This window comes from Schistosoma mansoni, chromosome W, assembly GCF_000237925.1.
Source record: "Schistosoma mansoni strain Puerto Rico chromosome W, complete genome".
NCBI classification, from domain to species: domain Eukaryota; kingdom Metazoa; phylum Platyhelminthes; class Trematoda; order Strigeidida; family Schistosomatidae; genus Schistosoma; species Schistosoma mansoni.
The window spans coordinates 21,403,711-21,424,131 of NC_031502.1; the positions used below are offsets into that span (position 1 = coordinate 21,403,711).

At 36.7% G+C, this 20,421-nt stretch overlaps 2 protein-coding genes across 2 annotated transcripts; one reads left to right on the forward strand and one right to left on the reverse strand.

The window, feature by feature from the left end:
- Window positions 1-1,377: 1,377 nt before the first annotated feature.
- On the reverse strand, window positions 1,378-18,087 carry Smp_015690 (hypothetical protein). The gene is made up of 8 exons (XM_018788951.1): window positions 18,048-18,087; window positions 14,290-14,899; window positions 11,766-11,824; window positions 10,311-10,413; window positions 8,975-9,104; window positions 6,553-6,816; window positions 3,353-4,442; window positions 1,378-1,498 (listed from the first exon to the last, which is right to left on the reverse strand). Exons 1-8 carry the CDS (start codon window positions 18,048-18,050, stop codon window positions 1,460-1,462), a joined length of 2,298 nt encoding a protein of 765 aa, XP_018654443.1. The 5' UTR covers window positions 18,051-18,087; the 3' UTR covers window positions 1,378-1,459.
- A 1,110-nt stretch (window positions 18,088-19,197) lies between these two features.
- Window positions 19,198-19,761, forward strand: Smp_130720 (hypothetical protein; the record flags this gene model as incomplete). The annotated part of the gene is made up of 1 exon (XM_018788952.1): window positions 19,198-19,761. The coding sequence occupies one exon, from the start codon at window positions 19,198-19,200 to the stop codon at window positions 19,759-19,761; it is 564 nt and encodes a 187-aa protein (XP_018654444.1).
- Between the last annotated feature and the right edge of the window lie 660 nt (window positions 19,762-20,421).

Consider the following 20,421-nt stretch of genomic DNA (forward strand, 5'->3'; position numbering starts at 1 on the left):
CTCATACATATTGATTATCTTTTGCACTTAATTGAGACTTTTATAGCATCACCCAAAACTATGTCTGCACGAACAAACACTTATTCTAACGTGATATCTTACTGCAATAATAAGTTATTTACTTATCAATTTATTCTGTTTTATTTTATTTTTATTACTCGTTTTGCTATACATACATAGTTGTTTATTCTTGTTCTGAGTTAAGATATTTACGTATTCCGCGTCTCCTTTATTTCTATTTCCTTAGTTTCTTCCTTTCCTTCTTCAAAATCAATTCAAAATTCCTGCTAATTACACAGAACCTGATTTATTATTACTATTCTATTATTAATATTTTATTTTCCTTTTCCTTCCTTTCTCAAACATGGCATATGTAATGTTAACATTATTGAAAATTGTGTATTATTGCATTTTTTGAAGAAACCCGAAATGGTTTCTTCACAGCACTTATGTACCCATAAGGTGTTTGTGAATAATAATAATAATAGTAACGTCCACTTAGTGTCTGAAGTTCAGAGCCGTTGGCCGTGGAGCCTTATTGGTCATGCGACATAACAAACAAGACAGCCTGACACACACAAACTATCTTAGAGGTATGAAGGCCTATTCTACATTACAGCCAGAGCGACTGTTGCATATCGCGTTGGTTGTCTTCATCTCGATTGCCACCTACTAGCCCGGTACTCAATAAGTCACACCGCCAGTTCGTTCTTGGGTGTTTGCTAATATGTAGTAAAAATTTGTGCAGGCTGTATTTCCTAGGGCCCAAGGTTTATGGTATCTAACTCGCATTTGAGAATGTCGCTTTACTGATGTTCTCTGGGATGTTGTTGCAACCTTTCCCATGTCAATTATCACGTGGCTAAATCGCCAGTCAGTATACGGACTTCTATGACTTTACTACTGTGCCAAACCAATGACTTGTCAGCCAGCACTTGCAGCCTATCATCAACCCCGAAACAGTTTGGTCCTCGAAATAGTAACTCTCCATCTACCCCAGCTTATTGACTACATGACACAATATTAATCTCTACTATATAAATGAAATATTTCGGACATAGTTTATATATAAGCAGATCAGACCTCATCAAACTACAAAATAAAAAGTGGTGATTAAACGGGATCAAGATAGAAGTGATTGTGAGTATGAGAGACTGTAATTGATTGACTACGGATAGTAAATCTTATAGTGGTAGCCAATATATCAAATGAAAGCATATGATAAAGGAGATATGAGCATATATAATTGTTCCGGTTACTTAATTGATGCACTGTAAGTTTATATATATATATGACTAAACTATTAAACATCCTCATCACTAGTATACAAGAATTTAATTCCCATAATATTAATCCATAAAAATGAGTCAAAACACAGATATATACACCAAATAATTTTTATTCATTATATAAGTCTATATATATACAGCATATTTTACTCTTTATAATTAGTTTTTATTTATTTCTTCTTGTTCTTTTTGGTTTCAGGTACACGAAGCTGAAATCGAAAAGACAAACAGAGAACATACAAAGAATTAGAAACTTATTCAAGCAAATAAATTTATAAAATAATCATCGAAAAGAATAACTTATAACTTTATGTAGATCAATCAGTCGACGATGAACTTCACTTGCTGATGTGTGATTGTCATCATAGATTTCTCAGGTGGAGAGAATCAATTTATTATTTATTGCAAAATTACCGAGTTTTTTTTTCGTAGAATGTGAATAGCCATACACTAAATACTTCATTTGCAAATCCCTAATCAATTGTCTCAAACGTCATCGTCCCCTAACTGTTATTACAATTATCATTTGTGTACATTACCATTCTCTTTGATTCTATCTTTTCAACCTTCTGCTACCAGACATTCCACCTCTGATTGGTATTACATACTACTGATAATGGTTCTTGATCACTGACTTATGAAATTGATATTTTTTAATTATCTAATACAATTTGAAAATATGGAATAAAAAATATAATTTTTTTAGAGATGTATATACACCCCAATGTTGATAGTTTTACATCCAAGATACATCCAGCTGACAAGTCCCAAGTAGGATGACACATATGTATCGAGTTACACTGCTAGCTACAAATTCATCACATTCGATAGTGACCTGTGAAGAATGGCTATATCTAAGTAAACCGCGCATAATGGCAATAAATACCAACAAAGACTGATTAATATTCAGTCAAGATTACCAACCATAACATTATTTAAATCCTTTCTAACAATGATATAATGTGATTTGAAAGAAAACTGAAAATACAATAAAATTTAATAGAATCATTGGTTTAACCGATTTGGTATCAACAGACTTTGCTTTAAGGAATGAAAGCTACAAGTCAAGTCGTAATGTGTTCACTGCTAACTAGTTTTGCGAACTTTCATCTTTCAAATCTTCTGTCATTTAACGAAAGAGAAAACCTATTCTATTTGCCAGTTATATTGTTCATGGATATTGAAAACAGGAAATTGAGTTAAAAAATCTACTTTCAAAGTACAACATAACATTGTTAAATCATCTATTCGATTATTCGTTTTGTGCGACTGATGCCTTTACAAATGCCCTGGTAAGCCGAGAGTGGGGAAAGTCAGCTCTCACTCTCGAAATGCTCTCACATGGCCACGCGTATACAGCCTTTGTCAGGGAAATCTTACTCATTGCCTTCTAGTAGCATTACTGTTGTTTACGAAATTGAAAGGACGAAAAGCGAATATCCGGTGCTTTGACCCGGTTGGTGGACACGCAACATCCACCTAGGGGAATTGGAAAACCCTGATTCCAAACCAATGATGCACATGGCCTCCAGTATCCTGGTGGAACAAGTGGTGTATGAATAAATCGTTGGTCCCCGATTACCATGGGGCTGCATCTCCTTACGATGCTACACTGCCTTGTGGATTGGATCTTTAGGTCAAAGGCTCGGGGTGTGGCCTCCTAAGTAAACAACTTGCTTTAGTTTGGGCACCCGGCAGTATCAAAGCCCTAACACAAATTTGAGATTTATGTGCCGCATATACATCCGGTGCTCCTTTGTACCAATATTTATGTTTAAAATATTTATAAATACTGATTAACGTCGTTTTGTATTCAATATTATTAGGCGCTTAAACGTAATATCAATTTATGAAGTGACTGATTAACAAAATGAGTCTCCTTGATAGGTAGAGACAGGTTTTCAGGTTCCAAGATCTGTGAGATAGTTGTGGCGTTGAACACCAATAGTTGTACACCCTTTCTAAATCGTGAAATTAGTGTCTGCAAACTTTGATTTACTGACAACAAATAATAAATGCCAATAATAACAATGCATTAAGAAAAAAGAGAACATTTGACCTACCCACTGAGGTTTAGAATTTTTTCCAGGGTTTTTTGCTGAGTTTAAAACCTCATTATTGCCTTTCTTAGCATTGAAGTTGGAATTACGCTTAGCATTGTTAGGTGATTTGAAAGATTTTTTAGAGTTACGCTTAGCTTGAATAACTGCCTGTAATTGTTTGTCGATTTCCTCATCCGAACTATTATTACCACTAGCTGATGAAGCTTGTTCTTCGTCAACGGAAGATGATAGTGAAGTGATTAGACTATTATTTTTTAAAGCTGAAGAATTATTACTAACTAATTTTTCCTGCTTGGAATCTTTTTTAATTACATTTTTGTTGACCACCTCATCGTTATCTTCAGATGCATCATCACTATCTGTATCGCCTAGATCTTCCTCATCTTCGTCATCATCATCGTCGTCGTCGTCATCTTCATCATCGTCTTCTTCCTCCTCACTACCGCTGTCATCTTCATCGTACTCGCTAATTTCATCTTCATCGTCTTCTTCATCATCGTCGTCGTCTTCTTCATCGTCATCCTCCTCTTCATCATCATCGCCATCATCAGTTAGTTTACTCAATTCAGCTTTAGTTTTATTTTTGGCAGACATTTTTGATGAAACAAGGTCATTAAGTACAGATGTTTTAACGGTGGTTGGATTTTTATTTTTTGTTTGGTGTACAGGCAATTCATCTGTTTTGCTTTCATCATTTGACTCACTATTAGCTGTTGATTGAGAATCATTTTCAGACTCAGCTAAGTGTTGAACTAAAACTTTTGTCTTACTACTACCTTTATTACTACCAAAGTCTTTTTTATCAACTGTTGTTTTTTGAATCGTTACATTAGACGACTTTTCTGATGAGAATGGTTTATTCAACTTTTTCTCTTTTACTTCCGATGATTGATTCTTATTATTATTAGTAGTAGTATTGTTAACTTCTGATTGATTCTTATTATTTTGTTTATGATCAGTTTCTTTAGATAGAGATGCTTTTTTAAAAATAAAGTTTACAAATATTGGTAGACCACGAACAAGTCGTTTATGGGTTGTGGCAAATGCTTCAATCGATACATTTTGATTGACAAATTTGACAATTGCATAACTAAAAAAAAATAAATAAATAAATAATTGGTTACTATCATTGAGATTTACTGCTACGATCAACTTATTCACAACATGAAGGATGTAACCACTAAAGTGAGATTAATGACCAACATATCATGAAGAAATAAGTTTAGTGGCTAGGTTTATATGTCAAGCCCACATAAGTTATTCTAGCTTCTGGACAGACCAATTTATTTATTCTACATAAACTACATTTTGACCTTGTCATTTATTCGCTTACTAACCCTGATTATTTTGATATGATCGTGTGTGTGTGTGTATTGCTTGCTACATTTATCACATGTCTGTAACTTACTTTCGGTCTGACTATAAATAGTGAGTCACGCTTGATTAAATCGAATTGGCTCACATGCCTTTTTCGATCCGTTTCATCTAGCTCTCTTCTCTCCACTTTCCCCGCATCATTTCCCTGATTGTTTGTTCCGACCAGCGATTGTAAGAAATATACGTATTCAAAATTCATTCTCGTATTTGACTTATTTAATTACTTTATTCACAAAGTCGAGTTATGCCGATGAATATGTACGAGGATAGCTGGGATGTATAATTCAATGATCCAATTCCAGTCAGATATTGGGCCAGGAAATAAATAAAACAGAAATTACAGTGACAAAAGTGTTTGAAACTATACCCCTGCTATTGTACATAGAGATTTCTGTAAACAGGCTTTCAGTGATACTATCATGTGAGGATTAACGTCACAACAGTTAGTCACTTATAAATAAAGTAAGAATTAACATAGTATTGCACTTATCTAAGTTGTTACATCATAGTAGTATAGTGAAAGTTAAAATAGATGTATAACAAAAGGGATTCCAGTAGATAGTAGTGTTTAACATGTGAATGATGATACAATTCGCAAATACTTTGAAAGGAACGGACCGGATGAAAGAATAATATCTATAGTTCTGAACCGCTGACATCAACTATAAGAATGCACACCAAACGCACACACAAACATTTGATAAATTAAAAGAGAGTGTGACATGGCTCAGAATCGATCACAATGCCGTAGGTGTATACACTCTTTATCTTCCCTTAAACGTTGAGATTAAAATTGATTTATATCTGTCTCTCTTCCTATACTATATCCTTATATGCAACCTATCTTTTATATGTTACCACCACTAAATTAACTACTTCTATGAATTCGGTGTTCATCTTGTTGTGCAAACGAGGTATGGCAACTTGGACTGATGCATAAATGTGTCTGGTACTACGTTGTAGCTGACTGACTGACTGATATAGTTTTTAAGATGAAATTCAGCTTAAACAAACGAATCATATTTAAATCATCAATGCCTTAGCTAATAAGCTAAATGTTTTAAAGTAATTATTATATGGTATACAATGTATACATGAATAGAGTAATTAGTTTAATGATGTATTTTGTATTGTTTCACTGTAGCATCAGAAGTAGCAAAAGGTCAAGTGCAATAAATTAGGGTCAATAGGTCAACTTCCTAAGAATATAGAGGAATATATATGAGTATTTGTGAATTTTATTCGGTAGTCTAATACACTCCCTCGCCCAAGTAGTTGGGGGGTAGCTCATAGAATACCTCGTATCAGTATCAGATTCCCCTACGCTAAACATCACAAAAATTCTCCATTCACATAACCGATTTACACACTTTCTTTTTATTCTTTATAACAGTTAGTTAATTGATGAATCTAGTGTTTTTCTCCCAGATATATAATTAATCGCATATTAGAACTGTGAGACTATAATCTATAGACAACATTTGAGCGATGCTTAAGTGACTTTGGAAAGTCCACCTACTCATTAGAGCTAAATGGAGGTTATAAATCAGTTTGAAGATTTAAAACTATAATCCACAGTTGATGGTTAAGGTTAGGAACTAGATCTATGGTTCTCATAACGAACTGACATTAGCTGAAATGCCGAAACGCTATTAAGCCAAATGGATGAATTTCGTGCTAAAATCTATGACCAATTTTAATCTGATTGGTTCGTCCATAAATTATGGTCACGCCGTTTTTAAAACATGTTAAGGAATTGATCCACTCAGGGATTATTAGTACAAAAATAAAATCAAACAATGATCAATATGATTGCAACGTACCCGCATGGAATTCCATCTTTAGTCAATGGAAAATCAATATTGCCTTTTGGAAATATATGCATTAAATCATTTTTAGTTGTTGAACTATTGAAACCAGTCACAAAAAGTTGCGTTCGATCAATACGATCAGACTTTAATTCACTAATAGGAAATGATAGACGATTAGGTTGAGCAGTGATTGTATTACCGGCAAACAAACGACCAGATATAGCTTTTCTTGCAGCTTCAGCTGCATCTGCATCGATGTATTGAAGAAACACAAACCTAGAGATAGAGAGATGGACATAATTTTTTTTAAAAAAAACTGGTCAACAACAAATGAAATTGTAAGTTTTTTGATTGTCATCAATATACATTTACGATGGGCTAATATAAATGTTAACTGACTGAAATAAATCGTTGAAATCATGGGTCAATTGAAACTAGACCAACATGAAAAACCTGGAAGCACTGCTTTACGGCCGTTTCGTCCTATTATGAGACTCCTCAGCAGTGCGCATCCACGAACCCGCACTCGCGAGATTCGAACCCAGGACCTACCAGCCTCGCGCCAGAGCACTCAACCGATAGACAACTGAGCCGGCATCCAACGGTGTTAATATCTAACTTCAACTAATCCACGACTTTGAGCAACCGTTTACCAATTGTCTTCAGTGAGTTGATATCTCTACAACAGACTTGGTAGAACTCCACTGGTCACTGCTTCCCACTAGAACTCAAGGAAATAAATCGACAGGATACATTGGACCTAAATTTTGTGCTCTAGCAGTTTTCAACAAAGTATACTTGTAATCTTGACGAAACTCATATTACCTATGATTCGAAACAAGCCAGTTACCTCTAAACAACAATTGATATCTTAACACAATGGAAGCAATATTTAGTTACTTAGGACTAATGATTATATTGAGACTTAATCAATATAATTTGATCAATGCTTAAAAGATTGATAAACAACATTGATCACTACTCATTGATTAATCTAACAACAACTCTTGAAAAAATTTTGTCAATCAGAATATAGATTGTATAGATTATTCATTCATGACAAAATATTCCCTTAGATCAAGTATCAAAATTGTTTAGAATAGGATAAAGAGTGCTTCACAGTTTATTTTATTTTATTTAAACACATAAATATTGGTACAAGTAAGCACCATATACATATGCGCCACACAAATCTCATCTCATTTGTGTGATGACTGTAATACTGCCCAGGTGCCCAAACTGAAGCAGGTAGTTTTCTTAGGGGGCCACACCCGGAGCCTTTGACCTAAAGATCTGATCCACAAGGCAGTGGAGCATCGTGAGGAGATGCAGTCCCATGGTAGCTGGTGACCAACAATTGATTCATACTCCATTTGTTCTTTCAGGATACTGGAGCCCATATGCACTATTGGTTTGGAATGAGGATTTTCCAACTTCCCTAGGTGAACTTTCCGTGTCCACCAACCCATTCAAAGCGCCGGACATTTGCTTTTCGTTCTCTCAATTTCGAAAACAACAGTAATGCCTCGAGAATGCAGTGAGTAGTACTTCCCTGGCAGAGGCTATATACGCGTGGCCATGTGAGAGCATTTGGAGAGGGAGAGCGGACTCTCCTCACTCTCGGCCGTACCTGGGCATTTGCTTCATAGCAAAATAGATGAATACTTATGCAGTTCTTAGTTCTTTGATTTCAAGTATTAAGAACTTTTGAATTATTTTTGAAACATCACAAATTAGTCCTTTTTATGTTTATTAATTTTAAGTATCTTAATCTAGAAATCTGAACAGGGTTTAATTAGCTTTTGTTTGAGTTTTCTATAAACCTAAAAGTTGCTATTTGATATCTGATTAGTTTGTCAGTTACGTATAGTAGCATTATGAGATAATTAGCGGAGAACTAATACTTGTTAGAGAAAACTACAATCCGTAATGTATTTCATACATATTTCGTTTCACACCAGATGTACTCTATAAACTGATACTGTTTGATTGGACATATCGAAAATCTGTCAATACGCTCTAGAACTTTCTTGCTGATAAGCTTGTGTTGAGTCACAAACAGACACGATATCCACTAACCTTGAAGATAAGCTTTTTCTGAAGGATGAATAGCATCTACATTTGGCATTAGTTGTCTTACCTCTTGAGTCATGCAAAACTCAGATCTGAGTTGTTGTTTTTTCGAGATGAAAACGAGCTTTCAGTCGTATTGACAACACGCCAGTAAATAATAAAAATTAGGTTTTCTGACGTTTTGTAACTCAGTGTAAGCCAATTCTTTAGAGAATAAATAACCAAATCAAAATTAATCCAAGTTTAAATAGTACGACGGAACAACAACAATATTATATTATGTGATCAATCAAAATAGATCTGAATAAATCAATATCATGTCATTACTTTGAAATACATTCAAGCGTAAATAAAGACTTACCCTCGTATCTTTTTATTTTTTCTCGTTGAAAATCGATATGACACCATACTTGGTGACAATGACTTCAGCATAGACTCGTTACAATCTGACGGTAGTGGACTCACATACAACGTGGCAGATGAAAGTTCAACTATTGAAATGAAAAAATAAAAAACAAATTAAATGTAGACAAGTGAACATGTTATTATTATTTATTTCAACACACAAATATTGGTACAAAGGTGCACCACATATATATGCGCCACACAAATCTCATTTGATTTATGTGAGGGCTTAGATACTGCCCGAGTGCCCAGACCGAAGTGAACATGAGCATACAACACAACACATAACTCGAAGAATAGAGTTCTACTAATCACAGCAAAATATTAGATAGCTGTTACTCTACATACATTTGTGCTAACGAGGTATGGCAACTTGGACCGATGCATATATGTGCCTGGTCCTACGTTGTAGCTGACTGACTCTACATACATGAAATGTTTGTAGTAAATCACTAACAAAAATAACTTACCTATTACGAAGGATTATATTGTTTGAGGCATCACATTTTAGGTTATTGAAAATTCGACGAAGGTACTGATTAACTAATTATGGCTATTAATAAATCTTGACATAGATTAATATATATATGTATAATAGAAATGAGTTTCATAAAGCATAAGACTAATGAAATCATGGATAATGATAAGACATTTCATATTTGACTTTTTAGCTAGAAATTAAATTGATCACTGTTAATTAATATATTAAGATTACAATCCATATTGGCCCCCAAAGACCCTGTTACGGCCGAGAGTGGGGAGAGTCCACTCTCCCTCTCGAAATGCTTTCACATGGCAACGAGTATATAGCCTCTGCCAGGGAAGTACTACTCACTGCCTTCTCACAGCACTACTGTTGTTTACGAAATTGAGAGGACGAAGAGCAAATGTCCGGCGCTTTGAATGGGTTGGTGGACACGGAAAGTTCACCTAGGGAAGTTGGAAAATCCTCATTCCAAACCAATAGTGCATATGTGCTCCAGTATCCTGAAAGAACAAATGGAGTATGAATCAATCGTTGGCCACCGGCTACCATGGGACTGCATCTCCTCACGATGCTCCATTGCCTTGAGGATCAGACCTTTAGGTCAAAGGTTCCGGGTATGGTCCTCTAAGAAAACCACCTGCTTTGGTTCGCGCACCCGGGCAGTATCACAGCTCTCAAACAAATGAGATGAGATTTGTGTGGTGCATATGTATCTGGTGCCCCTTTGTACCAATATTCATGTGTTCAAATAAATAATAATAAATGTAGTGTATATTTTACTGAAATATACACGTTCATAACTTACTGGTACGTTTTTTGATTTCCTCAATTATAGCAGATTCATTTGCCCAACTATAAGACACAGACGCTTGATTATCGCCTTTATCAAGAGGTTTTGCGATTGACTGCTAAATATAGAGAATGAAGAACAAAAAACAACCCGATTAAATAGAAGATTTAATATGTAGGTAAGGAATAACATAAAAAACTGGTGCGGAGCAGAAAATTATTTCCAAGTTTAGATTCGTAAATATGGATTTTTTTTTCGTTTCTCCAACAATTATCAAGGGATAAGTCTACTTTTGATTTCGTACAAACTATTGACTTCTGTCATACTTCGTAGATTATTCAAAACCCAAGATTGACTCGCAAGGGGCAGGCTGGTTTTCGTTCTGGTCGAGGATGTATTGATCATATCTCCACCCTCCACCAATTGTTAGAACATCATATTTATTACAAGCCGACAGTCGTAGTGTTTCTTGACATCAGGACCGCCTTCAATTCGTTGGACAGGACTGTTCTCTGGGACTGTCTATTGAAGAAGGGTGTACCTGAGAAGTTTATTGACATCTTGAAAGCCCTATATACTGACACCTTAGGCAGAGTGAGGGCATACGACCACCTCTCTCCATCGTTCCATTCAAGTAGTGGGATTAGACAGGGTTGCCCAATCTCACCATCCCTCTTCAACTTTGCTATCAATAACGTTCTGGAAACACCTCTGATGGATGTATATAATGGTGGTGTGGATCTGCTGTCTGGAGAAAAGCCTCTCGACCTTGAGTATGCGGATGATATTGTCTTACTGTGAGATAATACCCAAGCCATATAATCCAAACTTAATCAGTTGGCAATTAGTGTTCGTAGGTGTGGTATGTGCTTCGCACCTTCGAAGTGCAAAATACTGTTACAAGGCAGAGACGACCCTGATCATGCACTCACCCTGGGTAGTGAGCAGATAGTAGTCGAGAAGTTAGTGTATCTGGGTAGCTGAAAAGTGCTGGTGGTGGTTTGTGATGAGAACAATTTATGTATAGTGAAAGCCAGAGCGGCTTGTATCAATCTGGACCGCCGTTGGCGCCCAAGTGATGTTGGTCTGGTTGTAAAACGTCTAATTTACAACACGTCGGTAAGAGCAGTTTTGCTCTATGCTTGCGAAACCTGGCCTCTCCAAGTTTAGGATGTTAGACGACTCTGTGTTTGATCATAGTTGTCTCTGAAGGATGACAAGAAATTAAGATGAGTAGTGACAGAAATAATTGGTATAATTAGCGAGGAAAGATACTCGATCGGTTCACACACAAACTTGATTTCTAGTCAGTTTCGGAGAGACTCCGTTTAATCTATCTCAGATTGGGCAGTATAACCAATTATCACATAATTCTCTCCCAATGTAATGATTACTATGTGTAATAATCAGCAAATTATAATTTCATTTTAATGATCCAAATAACGAAAATTCGAAGAAGAGGTTAACTACCTTTGACTCTCCGGCTAATTTCATTTTCTTTGGGGACGTTGGAGTGTTTTCAACAGATTCTAAAAAGACAATAAGCCAATGATAAATTTAATTGAACAAAAAAGCGAAATATGTAAAATATATTCTTCATAAATATTGGTTGTTTGGATTTTTACATTGGTGTTTACGACTACAATTGATCAGTCACTTTAGTATACGTGGATCCTGTGAGGATTGTCTTGATATTGTCAGCAAGTTACAAACGATTCAAGTAGAGATGAATGGTGACTAGCGGTGGATTTTAGAACGCGTGTTTTGTTTCACCTGAAACTCGTTGGGTGCGTGTACCTCCACCCGAGTTATATTCGTTCCGGGACTCGAACCCAGTACCGTTCCGTTTAAACGCCGTCCCATTACCCACTTAGCTGCTTAGTCCAGACAGCCACTGGAAGATTCAAATAACCAACAAACATAAACTAAAATTTACCCCATTGCACAAACCAGTGGCTATCTGAACTCCGTAGCTAAGTAGACAATGCGATGCCGTTAGAAGCAAACAGTACTGGGTTTCGGTCCCGGTGTGAGCGTCAACTATAGTGCAGGTACACCTAGCTGACGAGTTCCAAAAGGAACGAAACGCGCGTCCAGGATTCCATTATCAGCCATCATTCATCTCTGCCTAAAAAGTAAATTACTTTACTTTTAAAGACTAAAAAGTGGAACCACATTGAAGGCACTTTAAGCGGTATGAATTTTTTATGCATTCAATACAAATTAGTTACACATACTACAAATGTCTTAAATTTGTCAATGCTTGGAGCGAGAACTACGGTACGGTGTAATTGGTCTAATTGAAGTTTTCATTCGTCTATAAGCTATCGGTTTAACATATGATACGCAGATTAGAACTGTTTCCAGTTTACGCAGCTATGACATATTGACAACGGCCTCAAATCACAACAAAAACGACATATTAATTGTGATTCATTTCCTCTTTTCCCAGTTACATAGCTTACATTTATCAAACGCAAAAATAAAATATGGACTGTGGCTGTGATAAATTACTATTGTACTTGAGTCACATATGTATTGTCAAATGTATCCTTTGTGTAGTGAATTCCAACTTATCAGTTAGTCATAATCAACTTTGAGGATGGTACAAATATGTGTTAGTCGAATTTGCTGTACTCTATCAGTACAACAAAATGACAAGTGGCGAGGTCAAAACAATGATAATGAAAAAGACTAAACATTGAGAATACGGAATGAAAAAAAGTATGTAAAAGAATATTGGGACTCAAGATCTACAGGGAGCGATAGTATGACCTATGAGCAACGTTATCTAATGTCTCCAATCGCTAATCGCGCATACACCGACTAAGTGGCCAGTATCGATTAATTTGACTTGGATCGACAGTCTTAAAGAAATTAAAGGACTAATGTTACGTTTTGGTTTAACTGACCCCGAATGTTTTCTAGCCTACTCCCAAACCAATAAATAAAGTCAGTTGGAATAGGTGGTCTTATCTTGCATATAGTCTGAAAACAACAATATTTGAAGTACCCTTTAAAGTAAGGGAATATTGAACGGATACTTGACTTTACTATGTGTGTCAATTTAATAGAAGTTTAATCTACTTTAAAATCATATGTAGTAAACAAATATTGTACAGCAAACCTTGTTTATTGTATAATGGGTGGAGCTCTATAAATGCTATTTGGAACAACATATATAAGCAAACAATATTATTTTCGATTAGGTCGTCATCAGGCTTGACTGTAATATACAGCAATATTTATATGCATATACTAAATAAGATGGTGGTTGGAGGTGGTCAACAGGAAATCCTGGACCCGGGTTTCGTGCTACTTGGCACTCGTCAGCAAGATGTACCTGTAATCTTGAGGGAACTGGTGCTCCCTGACGGATTCGATCTCGTGTCACTCAGCTTCACAGACACGTTACCACTGAGCTATTCGGGCCGCGACCAACCTTCTGTAGGACTGAGATGTAATCACAATTGATTGATCACTGGGTGGTGATCAATGTCATGTGTGTCAAGTCCTTCTTAGTGCTGATCGAATGCTATCGATCATGCACATACTAAATAAATATTACTGTATATTAAAGTCTGATGAGGATCTAATCGAAAACAATATTGTTCGCTTATATATGTTGTTCTAAATCACTATATGAGAATTTTTCAAAATGCAATTTGACAAAATCCAACAAATACTACTGAGTAACTGTTTACTGGAGCAATTTACTTCATAGACTTAACAAACGATCAGTAACAATGAAGTCAACTAAGACAAAAGGACGTAGGAAACTTGCAGATCTTTGAAAAATACTCAATTATCCAAGTATAACGCGCACATCTTGAACACTGAAAGTATTGGAATCGACCAGTGAATACGTGAAAACTATTGAGGTGTTCCAAATAAAACGAGTTATTTGAATTTCACTAGTAACAGATAGGTTTCTATCTTATTCCAGTTCAAGATGGAAATGATATTCGACAATCGAAATGGGGACAAAACATACCATGAGTCCGTTTTAGAGGTTTCTTTGTCGGACCACTGACTTTTTGTTTTGAAGTATCCTTAGTCATTGGTTTCTTCTGAGATTGTATTAGAGTATTCAGCTCATCTTCGCTTAACTCTTCATCTTCATCTTCTTCAGATTGCTCCAGGTCATTGTCTGAAGACTCCGAATCACTTTGTTCATCATCTTCATCATAATCATCATCATCATCATCACCATCATTGGAATTAGTGAATGATTTTGCAACCTTTTCTTTACTTTGCCACTGTTCATCATCGTTATCTGAATCGTCATTTGCACTTCCCCAGTCCGCTTCAATAGGCTCAGCATCACTCTCACTGGATGCTTCACCAAACGAGACTTGTTTTTTGTCTGTTGTTTTCACATTGGACTTTGTTAAAACAGAAGCTTTCTGTTGTTGCTCTTTTAAAAATCTTCGCTTTTTGCTTTTTTTACTCTCGTTGACTTTAATAGAAGGTATGTTAGATATAATTGAATTTGTTCCTTGTAAGTTCTTTTTAAGCTTTTTGTTTTTATTGCGTCTTGCTCTTTTACGTTGTGGAGTAGGAACTAAAGGAATGGTTTCACTTTGTTTCTTCTTATTTTTGCCCTGAAAGAGAAAAATCGCAATTTTTACAAACGATAAAGATATGTGATTTTTCATGGTAAACAGACATAACAGATTATAATAATCATAACAGTTGTGTTTTTGTTCCAGCTGTTACACTTCATGTGGATAAAAAAAGAAAATAACAAATCTATGGATAGTGTGTGCATCAGCCACATCCATTGACGAAAATCTGCAACTACATTATTAGGTTACTGTAGGACTAAACGGTGATTGTAAGTACGCTCAATGGTGGAGGAAATTCACTTTTCTTCGTGATGGTGTTTTTTGAGTCGCGTAAAATGATATTTTACCTGCAAGTCAGATTATGCAATTTCGTTTTCATCTGAGGTTTGTTGGTCAGATTTGGGGGATTGTGAATGAAGCAATGAGCATTTAATGTACGAAAAACAATGTTTATGCTAGCATGATTCGTACTCTGTTAATGTATAAAGTGATAACACCGCCAATTAGAGAGCAGTGAATTATCGATCGGAACAATGACGTACGAAACCCGTACGAGCAGTCTAGAGTCCTTATCGGTCCTGCTTCCTGCCTAGCCTAGCCAGTTAAGTCAAGAACACCAATACATACCGGGTTTATATACCAACCAGACAGATCACACCGCATAATTAAATAGAAAACATTTGTACAAGATTTAGCCAAATGTGGCTGTGAATAAGGGAGATAGTAATTGATAGACAGGGCATAACTCAAGAATGGTAAACCGTATAATAATAGTTCATAGGTCGAAATAAAGCTAATAATAAGAGGGGTATAAATATGAATGGTTTAGTTACTTAGCAATTATATGATAAAAATATACGCATTGTATTGATCCATAAATGAATCCCAAAAGTTACCATTCATTATTCTTATCGGGATATAACATAATCGAAACGATCCGTTTTTGATTAAGGTGGTAACCTAGTAGAATTACTAGATCCTGTATGTAAAAAGTGTAGTTTACAACCAAGTTTATGAATCTGGACATTGCTAGCATGCTACTCAGTCTGTTACAGTTGATGCATGACATATTAGAAAGGTTCATTGACTCAAGTTGTCTTATAATGGTAAAAGTATAGCATAAGAATTCGCCAATTTAAATAAAAAAGAACTACCATGAGTTTTTACTTGAAATTTAGGAATGGATGGCTTTTATCTTCCTCCACCTTGAATGCACAATAGAAACATTTGTGTAATGCGTTTAAGACTTTTGAAACTAATACGGAAAACTTCTTGTTACCATATGGTGTAAATGGCATTGTTAAACGTATCAAGTACCCACTTTTTCTACATTGATGAGAGGGATCCAGAAGTTCACGAGGTTACGTAACGATATTTCTTCAACCACATGAGTAGAAAATTGATTATAAGCGTTGGAAAATTAATTAACATCTGAAAATAACGCTCAGTCGTATCAGGACTCCGAAATGCCCTGGTACGACCGAGTGGGGAGAGTCAGCTCTTCTTCTTGAAATGCTCTCACATGGCCACGCGTATACAGCCATTACCAAGGAAGTTCTACTCACAGCCTTCTCGCGGCATAGGTGCTGTCTACGAAATTGAGAGGACCTTTTGGGAAAAGGCCCGAAGAGTGGCCCCCTAAGAAAACCACCTACTTCGGTTCAGACACCCCAGCAATATACTAGCCCACACAAATCGAATGATTTATGTAGCGCATATCTATTTGGCGCCTTCTTGTACCAATAATAATAATGATAATAATAATAATAAAGAATGGGAACTCAGCTTGTAGATGTCTACTGACCTGCAATCCTAACCAGAATTGTTAAGATAATTGGATAAGCAATCGCTTAAAATTGCGAAATCTCCTGACTTCAAGGTTACACAGACCCTTACGGAACGTTTCTGCTTAACTAACTTTCTCAATAAGATAGATTGCAGCTGTTCAAAGTGGTCTGTCTGTTAGTTATAAAAAGGTTTGGTCAGGAATTTACAATTTCTTACTAAGAACTTATGCAAAAAAATAGGACCTAGGAATATTCATACCCTATGCCCCTTGCAGACGCAACTGTCTAGGAAATAATAAGCAATGACGTCAAATAACTTCAACCCCAAGCTGAGTATGATTACTCAGTTAGTTATTCCCAAAGTTTAAAGATCAATTGTAATGTGCTAATATACATCGACAACGGGGATCCACCATTACGTCACCAATGAAATAACTTTTTCACAAGTTCAACGCCAAAAACACCGATAAATAATCCGAAGATATGATTTGAAGACTCATTGTTAATAAAAGGCTTTGAGGGCTACAGTCATTTCCCAGAGCCTTCGATTGCTCTGATGTTTCAAGTTTTGTACTCCATTAACATGAGCAACCTGCAATGCAGAACCGAATTAGCTAGTCTGTCACACTACATGCCTTAACAATCTTGATGTCTAAAGGTAACCAATACACTTTCAAAAACACATCGCTTTCGTGCATTTAGGGATACGAAAACGTAGTAGTGAGAGTAAGTCGTGACTTAAAAATACCGTGCACTGCAACACGGAAACCCCCAAACGTTTTTGATCGTTATGGTCACTTGGCTGAAATTTGAAGGCTCCGAGTTTATGTGTCACCTATGTGAAACTGTGTCCAAACAGCTGATCTATATCTTATTAAGGATAATAATACATTCGAGCGCGTGGGAACGAAGTTGAAGGTCTAACAACATGCCTTACGATGGGTGCCCACAATGCCTAAATCTTTTCTGCGTACCGTGTCGTAAAATGCGGGGTGAGTTTGTGTAAGCATCCCATACTGTTATTAACGACTAAGGTGTCAGCAAATCTTAAGTTTCTCCCTCTCCAGAACTAACCATCTCTAGGACCACAGTCCAAAGACTCAAAAACCGAGACCTAACTAATTCAGAGTGCAGTTCTTTTCCCTCCCACCGAGCAGTGAATGACTTGAACGCCTTAACCAAGCAAACGGTCTCAGCCCCATCAATGAACATTCACGGGGAGAAGCTAGACCTTGACTGGAAAACAGGATACAAGGATTAACACACATCCAGCGCCCTACTATCCCTAATGCTGGGGAATGTACGAAATTAATGACACCTCTCCGACCACTAGTATATTAATTATGAAATGTTTTTACTGAAAATGACAAATTTCAATAATGACGAAGGACACCCACCATTATCGCGTGCGTAATATCAAACAGAGCGCTTTGTTGTAACAGCCATTCTGGTTGTTCGATCAATGTTTTATTGGACAGTGGAACTCTTCTTTCAAATTCAGTCCTCAGTAATAAGAATAGGAGTTTATAGATTCATTTTAATCCCTGTAGTTTTTAACACTGTGAAGGTCCAATCTGGTTTTGAATATATCAACAGAAGGTGCTGACATTACGTTTTCGGGTAGGGAATTCTAGTAATTCACTACTCCGTGCGAGAAACGAAACTCCAGACGTAGACGATTCGATCTCTGTTGTTGAACTTTCTTAGAATGTTCTATCAAATGATCAGTCCTTGACAGAAGGAAAAGATAAGACATATTAATACCAAGTTCTTCGTTCAGCATGCGACAAGCCAATAGTAGTTTGTAACAGCTCAGGTTGGTTGGTTAAGAGTTGACCCCAAACAACCAAGCATATGCTAAAACAGTATTGTTCAAGTATTCATTCACTTCCTTACCTTTTGTAAGCGTTATATTCCCTATTATCTTATATTGAATGTTGAGAGCCTTTGTTTGTCTGAACAGATAATCCCACGCTCCACTGTGACTGCGCGAAGATCGAAATAAAGACCTATTCACTACTTCTCTGGTTTCTTCTATCAATAGCACGAGGGTTACCTTAAGGCACGAAAGTGGTGAGCCCTTTTTGAACACAAATTTAACCTCATTTCTGTTATTAATTTTTTTTTACTTAATCGTAAAAGTAGACCTGATTATCCGTAAACTAAGTTGAGTATATAATAGTTTATTCCGTATTATCTTAAGTTATTCGTGTTATAGTAACCATTTTTCGTGCTAACTTTATTGCTATATTTGTCACATACCTCATGTCAGACTCAATAGAAACCCATAATCTGGAGGATTTGTCACCAGTGGAGATAGACACTGTTATGACTACGAAATCCCGACTTCCAGAATTTGATCGTAGTGATCCTGAGTTGTGGTTTGCTCAACTAGAGCATTATTTCACGAGACACAATATCAAATCTGAAGGGATTCGCTATAGAGACTTGTGTTCTATCCTTCCTCCTTCAGTCGCCAAAGAAGTCCGTGACTTGATTTTAGATCCACCATCACCACAACCATACACCATCTTAAGACGAGAGATAATGAACCGTTTATCATTATCAGATAGTCAAAGAATCCAAAGACTTTTTCAAGGTGAAACACTAGGTGATCGGTCGCCGTCACAGTTTTTGCGTCACCTCCAAGTGTTAATGGGTGATAACACAGTGGGTGAAGCAGTCCTAAAACAAGGATGGATACAAGCTCTCCCATGCTACGTCCAACACTGTTTGGATGCACAAGATCCTGAAACCTCATTATCTCATTTAGCGCGTATAGCCGATCGAATAATGGAGAGAGGTCCTCCAACTGAACTAGGCACAATAAATCACACACAAAAAGTAGAATCAGCAAAAGACCCCGTCATAGAAGGACTCATTGCGAGTGTTAAGAGTCTCACTGAGGCTGTCACCAGAATGCGAATGGGTCATAGAAACAGGAGCAGGTCACCACAACGACTACGATCCAAGTCACAAAACAGGTCACAAATGTCCAGACAACCTGGGCAGTTTTGTTGGTACCACTGGAAGTTTGGTGTCAACTCAACCAAGTGCATGCAACCATGCTCCTGGCCTAAGCATAATTCTAAGACAGCGGGAAACGAGTAACCCCTCCCCAGGTCGCGACGACTGAGGAGGGGAGCCTAAACAGTCGCTTGTTTTATGTTAGAGACAGAAACTCTGGCTTGAATTTCTTGGTGGATACTGGCGCTGCTCTTAGCATCATCCCTCAAAATAAAACTGAGATTAGTCGAGAAACACCATCAATTACACTTCAAGCTGCAAATAAAACTAAAATTGCGACATTTGGGCAGAAAAACTTAACCCTAGATTTGGGGTTTAGGAGGCAATTCCCTTGGGTTTTCACGGTAGCCGACTTAGATCTGGCAATACTGGGGATGGACCTTCTAGAGAGATACGAATTCCTAGTTGACACCAAGAAACGGAGATTAACACTAAAAGAAACTTCGTATTACACAAAAGGCAAAGAAAGTCACATCAGCTCTCTTAACTTGATTCAAACTCCTCCAGTAACAACAGCGAAATTCCAAGATATACTCGCAGAATTTCCAAACTTAACTAAACCAAACCACAGCCTTCTAAAGACAAACTAAAAGTAAGTCACACTATCAAAACCGAAGGTGCACCGGTTTTTGCAAAACCCAGGAGACTAGCACCAGATAAGCTCAAAATCGCTAGGGCCGAGTTGATTATATGCTACAACTGGGTATTATCCGTCCCTCTGATAGTCAATGGGCATCCCCTTTG